Source organism: Vigna unguiculata, chromosome 11 (assembly GCF_004118075.2).
Source record: "Vigna unguiculata cultivar IT97K-499-35 chromosome 11, ASM411807v1, whole genome shotgun sequence".
In the NCBI taxonomy this organism is placed as follows: domain Eukaryota; kingdom Viridiplantae; phylum Streptophyta; class Magnoliopsida; order Fabales; family Fabaceae; genus Vigna; species Vigna unguiculata.
In genome coordinates this window covers 3,695,444-3,704,425 of record NC_040289.1, presented here as the reverse complement: position 1 = coordinate 3,704,425, position 8,982 = coordinate 3,695,444, and the positions used below count along the sequence as shown (strand labels likewise).

Here is an 8,982-nt window from a genome sequence, read left to right as displayed (position 1 = left end):
TTCTTGTGGTAAATTGTGATGATTGATTGTTACTTTGCTCTTACTTTAATTTAACCTTCTTTAAATCATTTTTAGCTTACCCTACGTGTTTTATGTTGTCTATCCTTAGTTTATTCTTTGCAATGATCACTTAAATGTGTGAGTAGAGGAGGCTGCAGGTGGAGAGATTTCACGTGGTGTTGATAGTAGGACTGAGCAGTAGTATCCAGAGGTCTTGTAGATAGGTGTGTTTTGTAGTAAGTAGTTAGAATTTATCTTCCCCTTCTACTAGTGGTCTTGTACATATAGTATTATCATTAATCAGTTTTTGGATGACTGTATAAGATTATACTTAACTTCCATACTATCTACTTTGGACTATCACTATATAATGCTTTATTTAGTAGTTTAAAAGCTATTAAATGAGATGTTACATTTTGGTATCAGAGCAGTAGTTCCTTTAGGGTTTGTGAGTGTGAGCTTGCTTGGTCTCCGTTGTGTGTTTTATGTAGATGTTCCAGGTGTTATGATTGTACTCGTGGATTGAACTGATGGTTTCTTTCTCGGTGTGAACAGAGCTATGGCACCAAGGCCTCCACCTCCGCCACCAACTGCGGATAACCCCAATCTTGTTAGTGCTTTGGAACCATGGTTGTAGCTATGCAACAATAGAATGCAAACATGGTGAATCAACACAATTTGGCTATGCAACAAATGGAATCTGCAAGATTGGCAGTTGAAGCCACTCAGCAGAGGCATCTAGAAGCCTTGCAGCAATTGGGAGAGTCTCGATTCTCAGCTGGTTCTTCACGAGCCCCTCCTCCTAGATCTCAAGAGTGGAGTTTATAAGATTTTCTCCAGCACCACCCGCCCAGATTCAGTGGTAAGGTTAGTCCAGATGAGGCAGACCAATGACTTAAAGACTTAGAGAGAATTTTTGATGCAAAGAGATGCCTTGCAGAAAATAGACTGGCTTATGCAGAGTATCTGTTAGTTGGAGAAGTAGTGCATTGGTGGTCCAGTATGAAGATTATGTTAGAAAACAATAGAGAGGACATCACATGGGATTTATTCAAGAAGAAATTTTATGCAGAATATTTCCCTGACAGTGTGAGATATGCAAAAGAGGTAGAATTCTTGCAACTCTTGCAAGGAAACATGTCAGTGTTAGAGTATGCAGAGAAGTTTAAAGATTTGGGCCGGTTTGACAATTTTTGCATCGATGAAGAATGCAGTGCAAAAAATTTGAGAATGGATTGAGGGGAGATTTTAAGCTTATGATAGCTCCTCTCTCCATTAAGGAATTTCCGGCACTAGTAGAGAAAGCTCGAGTTATGGAGAAGCTGAAGGCAGAGGTTGAGTCTCAACAGTCATCTCAACAAGGAGCGGGAGGGCCATCTGGGCCTAGAGTCAGAAACGAGGACAGGAAGAAGCCATACTCTAGGCCACCACATAAGGGGTATAGGAAATTCTCAACACAACCACCACCTAAGTCGTTCAAATCATAGTGTTTTCAATGTGGGGGACTGCACTTGAGAAGTGCTTGCCCACAGCTTGCTAGAAGGAGAACATGCCATGGTTGTGGTAAAGAGGGACACTTCTTCAGGGACTGTCCATCTGCTAGAGGCCCAGTCTCCAGTCCTATAGCCCAGTCACAGACTCCTTAGAAGCAAGGAAATGAAAGACCCCAGGCAATGGGTAGAGTTTATGCTTTGTCAGGGGCGGAAGCAACATGTTCAGGTAATCTTATAGTTGGCTCATGTGTGATTGCTGGTATGAGTTTTTATGTTCTATACGATTCAAGAGCGACACATTCCTTTGTGTCAGAATCTAGAGTCCAAGAGTTGAGTTTGCCAGTGAAGGAGCTACAGTATGATATGACTGTATCCACTCCAACGTCGGGCTTAGTCAAGACATCTACCTTATGTGCTAGATGCTCCATAGTGGTTGAGGGACGTCGGTTCAAGGTAAACCTAGTGTGCTTACCCTTGAAAGACTTGGATGTGATTTTAGGAATGGATTGGTTATCTGCTAACCACATTCTTATAGATTGCAATGAGAGAAAGTTGTTGTTTCCTAATCCTGAGGATGAGAAGTTGTTGTCTTCACAGCAAGTTGCTAGAGAAGTTAAAGAAGGGTCTCAGTGTTTTCTTGTTCTAACTCAACTGTCGGTTGAGGAAAGAGATGTGTGTGCCAGGATACCTGTTGTAGAGAAGTTTCCTGATGTTTTTCCCGTGGATGTGCTGGGATTGCCCCCGAAGAGGGAAGTGGAGTTTTTTATTGATTTGGTGCCTGAAGCAGAACCAGTGTCAATATCTCCCTACCATATGGCTCTAGCAGAATTGGCAAAATTAAAGAAGTAGATAGAGGAATTGTTAGAAAAGTAGTTCATTAGACTGAGTGTGTCAGCTTGGGGAGCACCAGTTTTGCTAGTAAAGAAGAAGGACGATAGTTTCCGAATATGCGTGGACTATAGGCAACTGAACAAATTAACCATCAAGAAAAAATATTTGTTGCCAAGGATAGATGACTTAATGGACCAGTTGCACGAGGTTGTTGTTTTCTCTAAAATGGACCTGAGAATGGGATATCACCAAATTCTGGTCAAGTCTGATGATGTGCAGAATAGGGCTTTCAGGTCTAGATACGGGCATTATGAATATGTAGTTATGCCTTTTTGTGTGACGAGTGGCCCTGCTCTGTTTATGGATTTCATGAACAAAATTTTCAGACCTTTTCTTGACAAGTTTGTGGTGGTCTTCATTGATGATATCTTGATCTACTCTAAGACTCACGAAGAACATGTAGAACATCTGAGAACAGTTCTGAGCATTTTGAAAGAAAAGAGGTTATATGCTAAACTGTCTAAATATGAGTTTTCGAAGAAAGAGGTCCAATTCTTGGGGCATGTAATATCGGCCCTTGGTATCGCTGTGGATCCTTCTAAAGTGGAAGTCGTATTACAATGGCAACGCCCTAAATCTATCATGGAGATAAGAAGCTTTGTGGGGTTGGCAGGTTACTACAGGAGATTTAGTGAAGGATTCTCTAAAATAGTAGCCCCGTTAACACAGCTAACCCGCAAGGATCAACCGTTTGCTTGGACAAACCACAGTGAGAAGAGTTTTCAAACGTTGAAGCAAAAGTTGACAAGTGCCCCAGTGCTAATAATTCCTGACACTAGTAAATCCTTTGAAGTATTTTGTGATACTTCTCTTCAAGGATTGGGATACGTGCTAATGCAAGAAAAGAAAGTGGTTGCCTATGCTTCTAGGTAGTTGAAGGTTCATGAGAAAAACTATCCTACTCATGACTTAGAGTTAGTAGCAGTGGTGTTTGCTCTAAAGACTTGACGACACTATTTGTACGGCGCACAATTCCAAGTTTTTAGTGACCACAAGAGTTTGAAGTATCTATTTGATTAGAAAGAGTTGAATATGCAGCAACGACGATGGATGGAATTCATAAAAGACTATGACTTTGAATTGCTTTATCATCCAGGGAAAGCCAATGTGGTGGCTGATGCGTTAAGTAGTAAAAGAATGCATTCTTCTGCTATGATGATAAAGGAGGGCGAGTTGTTGGAGAAATTTAGAGACATGCAGTTACATGTGTCTTTGGGGGGAGGAAGTCATTAGTTGTAGGTACTTGACTATAACTAGTGATTTTCTTAAGTTAGTAAACAAAAAGTAATTGTCAGATTCTAAGATACAGAAAACAATGAATTTACTCGGGTTTGAAAAAGCTAAAGATTTTGTGATGGGAGTAGATGGGTTACTAAGATTTAAGAACCGAGTTTGCATACTAGAGAACCAGAGTTGAAGCGTATCATTCTTGAAGAAGGGCATAAGAGCCGCCTTAGCATGCACCCCGACATGACTAAGATGTACCATGACTTGAAAGAGTCCTTTTGGTGGTCAGGAATGAGGCATGATGTAGCTCAATTCATATCTTCCTACTTCACTTGTCGGAAAGCGAAGGTGGAACATTAAAAACTAGGGAGAATGTTGCATCAGTTGGAGATACCAGCTTGGAACTGGGACAACATTGCTATGAATTTTGTCACACACCTGCCACGATCCGTTCAGAATCACGATGCTATTTGGGTGATAGTAGATCGGATGACTAAAAGTGCCCACTTTCTAGCAGTTAACTTGAGAATTTCAATGGATAAATTGGTGTCGTTGTATATCAGAGAAGTAGTAAGGCTGCATGGTATACCTTCGAGTATAGTGTCAGACAGAGACCCTAGATTTACTTATAGATTTTGGCAAACTTTACAAAATGCTTTGGGCAGCAGATTGGCCATGAGTTTTGCTTACCATCATCAGACTAATGGACAATCTCAGAGGACAGTTCAATCACTAGAGGATCTACTGAGGACTTTTGTGTTAGACCATCTAGGAGGATGGGATGAAGTATTGCCTCTAGTAGAATTCACGTACAACAATAGCTACCATGCAAGTATCGGTATGGCACCTTATGAGGCTCTCTATGGTAGGAGATGCAGAACTTTGTTATGCTAGAATCAGGAAGGTGAAGTAGTGTTGTTGGGGCCGGAGTTGTTGAAGCAAACCTCAGAGAAAGTGTCCAAAATAAGAGACAAGATGCAAGCCTCCTTGAGCAGACAAAAGTCATATGCGAATCGAAGGAGGAAACCTTTAGAGTTTTCAGCAGGGGACCATGTTTTCTTGAGGGTAACTCCAACTATTGGTGTGGGAAGAGCTATTCGTTCGAGGAAACTCTCTCCTAAATTCATTGGCTCCTATCAAGTACTGAAGAGAATTGGACTAGTGGCGTATAAGATCGCCTTACTCCCTCAACTAACTAATCTTCATTCCGTATTCCATGTTTCTCAACTGAGAAAGTACGTGCCTGATGCATCACATGTGTTGGAAATGGAAGATTTGCCAATCAGAGAGGATCTCACCGTGGATGTGCAACCTGTTGCAATAGAGGATCACCAGATGAAACAACTTAAGGGGAGAACCATCATTTTAGTCAATGTTGTGTAGAATAGGAGAACATGTGACTCTGCCTGGGAGTTAGAAAAGGATATGAGACAATCTTATCCACATATATTATCTGGTAAGTCAATTTTCGAGGTCGAAAATTTTTGATGTTTGGGAGAATGTGAGAACCTAGAAAATCACATTAAAAGAGTTAATGTGTTTAAAATAATGAGATCCTATTATTATTATTATTATTATTATTTTAATAATAAACCGCTTATATATAAATAGAAATTTAATAAAAGAATTTCATTATTTAGAAAATATCATCTCTCTAAAATTCCGTTCTCTAAATTCTCTCTGACTTCTCTCTAAAAAAATCTCACCACTCTCTCATCCTTTTTGAAATCAGAGATCGCCAGAGTGATCACTGCGACGAGATCTCCAAGTTTGTCCGATCAGAACCTTGAATTGAGTAAGTTATAATTCTACTCTTTTCTCGGTCTTTTCTTGAAAAGCCCTGCATGTGATGTACTTGTATCACATGTGAGATTTGCATACCTTGTAAAAATTCTTGTTGATTAGTGGCTCTAGTGACATCCTTTGATCGTGTTTTTGATAATTCTAGGTTGATTTGTGAGCATCGGAAGAAAAAAGGGAATTTAGGTTTTTGGCAATAGATTGTGCGAGTTAATCAGGTAAGGGAAGCTAATAATTGATTGTGCTGAAAGACTTCAATGAAGTGTAATTGTATATGACTGGAACTGCTTGTTTTATTTCTGTTAGAATTTGAATTTATTGGTTTTGATATATGCTGATATGTGAATGTATTGTATGAATTGAGATTGAATTGAGAAGCATGAATACTTGAGTCATAACTCTAATTGGCATAAGGTTCCTCAATTAAAAACTAATTTGAAAACATAGTAACTCTGCAAAGGACATGCCAATTATAGTCATGAAAGCAGGTAACAAATTCCTCAAGAAAACCAAATTTGTGATGTTTTCTGGTTTGAAGCGGAGCCAAAAAATTAAAGGCTGAGCATTGAAAAATGCGAGAGGATCAACGTTGAGTGCCAGCCCAGCAGTGCCTAGCGTTGAAAAATGCGAGAAGAATGACGCTGAGTGCCAGCTGAGCAGTGCCAGAGCGTTGGGACCTTTACAGGTCTGAAACGAAAATTAAATCCCAAGGCTTAGCGTTGGATATGAGGTTGAGCGGTGAAATTTGCGAGACGAATGGCGCTTAGCGTTGGAACTGGACGCTAAGCGCTGAACTACGCTGTCTCATATGTTTGTTGTTTTGACATGTTTCATGCATTAAATGATTGAATATGACTTTTATGATTGTATTGATGTATCTTGGATAAGATTTGATGAATGAGGGTATGTTTTATGTGAATTATGGAAGAGTTTCGTGGAGAAATTCTAAGTGTGGATGAGGTAGTGTGTGCAAGGACATAAGGACTCAATTTTGGTTGATATCCTAACGCTCCAATAACCATTAAGGCTCATGTAGAGTATAATGAGTTATGTCGTGAGGAGTAGCAGGAGGTCTTAGCCACTAGACTCGATCAAGTCTTTGGCGCATAGGAGACTTACCTGGTGTGATGATTGGGTGATAACCCCTTGAGACCAAACTCTGCAGAGTTTGGGAATCATACACTAGTGCAAACCACCAAGAGGTTCGATGTTAATTGCATATATCCGGATAATTGAGTCTAGAGTTGACTGGTGTATGAGGATGTTGGAATGTTCTTGTGTGAAATTGTGATTATTGATTGTTACTTTCCTCTTACTTTAATTTAACCTTCTTTAAATCATTATTAGCTTACGCTACGTGTTCTATGTTGTCCATCCTTTTTTATTCTTTGCAATGATAACTTAAATGTGTGAGCAGAGGAGGCCACAGGTGGAGAGATTTCACGTGGTGTTGATAGTAGGACTAAGCAGTAGTATCCAAAGGTCCTATAAATAGGTGTGTTTTGTTGTAAGTAGTTAGAATTTATTTTCCCTTTCTACTAGTGGTCTTGTACATATAGTATTATCATTACTCAGTTTTTTTGGATGACTGTATAAGATTATAGTTAACTTCCATGCTATCTGCTATGGACTATTACTATATAATGCTTTTTTTAGTAGTTTAAAAACAATTAAATGAGATATTATAATTACAACGAGTTAATTATATAATATATATATATATATATATATATATATATATATATATATATATATATATATATATATAAGAAGACATTTTTAAATATATTACATATTATCATAATAAAAAATAATTTGAAGATAATTTAATTGAAAATTTTATTCATAATTATCAGATATATGTATATATATGGTTTATCATTGTATAAATAACAATATAATATTTCATTTTATCTTTTCTATTATGTTGAAAAAATAAATTAAAACACGTTATATATATATATATATATATATATATATATATATATATATTTAATTCTTTGCAAAACTCATTTATGAAATCATTAATATAGAGAGAGATTTAAAATCTTAAAAGCACATTAAAGTTCAACACTTTTCAAAAGTTATTCTTAACGTTTTTTTTTTCTAAATAAATAAAGAATTAAATATGTCTTCAGTCCTATCAGAATTGAAATTAGTTTCTTTCTTTAAAATTTATGACTAATTTAGTCTTTCATCTAAACAAATGTGTGACTTTAGTTTTTTAAGCGCAAATTTTGTTAAGTGTTAAGTTTATATGATGTCTCAAACATTTTAACATGTTAAAATTTATTTGACGTTTCAAACTTTTCTTAATTGTTTACCTGTTTGTCATTTTTCCGCTTTAATGTGTTCAATTATGTAAACATTTAAAATTTCAATTTTCACTAAAAGTTAATGGACAAAAAACATAATTAATGTATAAATGATTAAATAAAGTGGAAAACCCTTCGTTCCATAAATAAATAAATAAATAAAGTGGAAACCTTTGATGTAGAATTTTATTTGGGCTAAATGTTTCTTCTAGTCCTTGAACTTTGTTGTAAGATTGGAATTCATTTGTCGAATCTTTGATACAATTTGGTCTCCAAACTAACAAAATGAAGTAATTTAAATATTTTTTTTCTTTTGTATTTTATTAAAAATATTTTTAAATTTTATCAACTAGGTAATAAGTAATAGGTAATACTAACATTTGAAAATTTAATAAATGTTTTGTCTCTCATAAAATTTTATTTGGTATCTTAATTTGAAATATATACAGTTATAAGTATAATTTCTTTCTAAATATATACCCTTATTTTCCTCCTTAATATTAAATATTTGATAATATTATGTTTCTTTAGAATATGAGTATGGATAGCGAAACTCGTTCCCGTCCCCGTCCCGCCCGGTTGTCATCGCTACTTTTAACCAAATTTGATTAAGTTCATTTGATATCTTAAACGCATTTTATGATAACATATTAAATATTTACAACTTTGGACTAATTTAGTCCTCTATCTTATAAATGTGTGGATTTATTCATTTAAAACTTAAATTTATTTGACGTTTTATAATAATATTTTATGTCAAAATTTTATACCAAATTTAGTAATTAAAAATATATTTAATTCAATTTTATTTTGATGATAGAAATGAGATGATACCAGAACGGATAGACAGAAAAAATAGTGAAAGAGCAATTTTATTAGAGATGAATATTCCATTGTGACATATAATTAACCAGATTGGGGAGGTTTGCACCAGTAGGTACAAACGCACGATGATGTTTTATCGCATTTTCCGTTGCCGTGCATCCCTGGATGTCTGGCGACGCAATCGCTGGTACACTTACTCACTACACACCCACCGTGAGACAGAATCTCAGAGCATGCTCCTTCTGCCATTCTCAATGGACCTTCTTTTTCCATTCCAATGGAAACCACAACCAACACAAACATCATCATCAAACTCATGCTCTTCATCTTCATTTTCTTTTTCTTTCCTTCACTCTCTCTCTCTCTCTCTCTCTGATGCCTTCATAGTCTCAACCTGAGTCACTTATATATAGCATTCATCGCACGTTATA

The 8,982-nt window shown here is 36.4% G+C and overlaps 1 protein-coding gene across 1 annotated transcript; it reads left to right on the top strand.

Annotated features, from left to right (window-relative positions):
* The first annotated feature begins 1,673 nt into the window (after nt 1-1,673).
* On the top strand, nt 1,674-2,342 carry LOC114169453. Its single transcript, XM_028054607.1, has one exon. It carries the CDS (start codon nt 1,674-1,676, stop codon nt 2,340-2,342), a length of 669 nt encoding a protein of 222 aa, XP_027910408.1.
* The last annotated feature ends 6,640 nt before the right edge of the window (nt 2,343-8,982 follow it).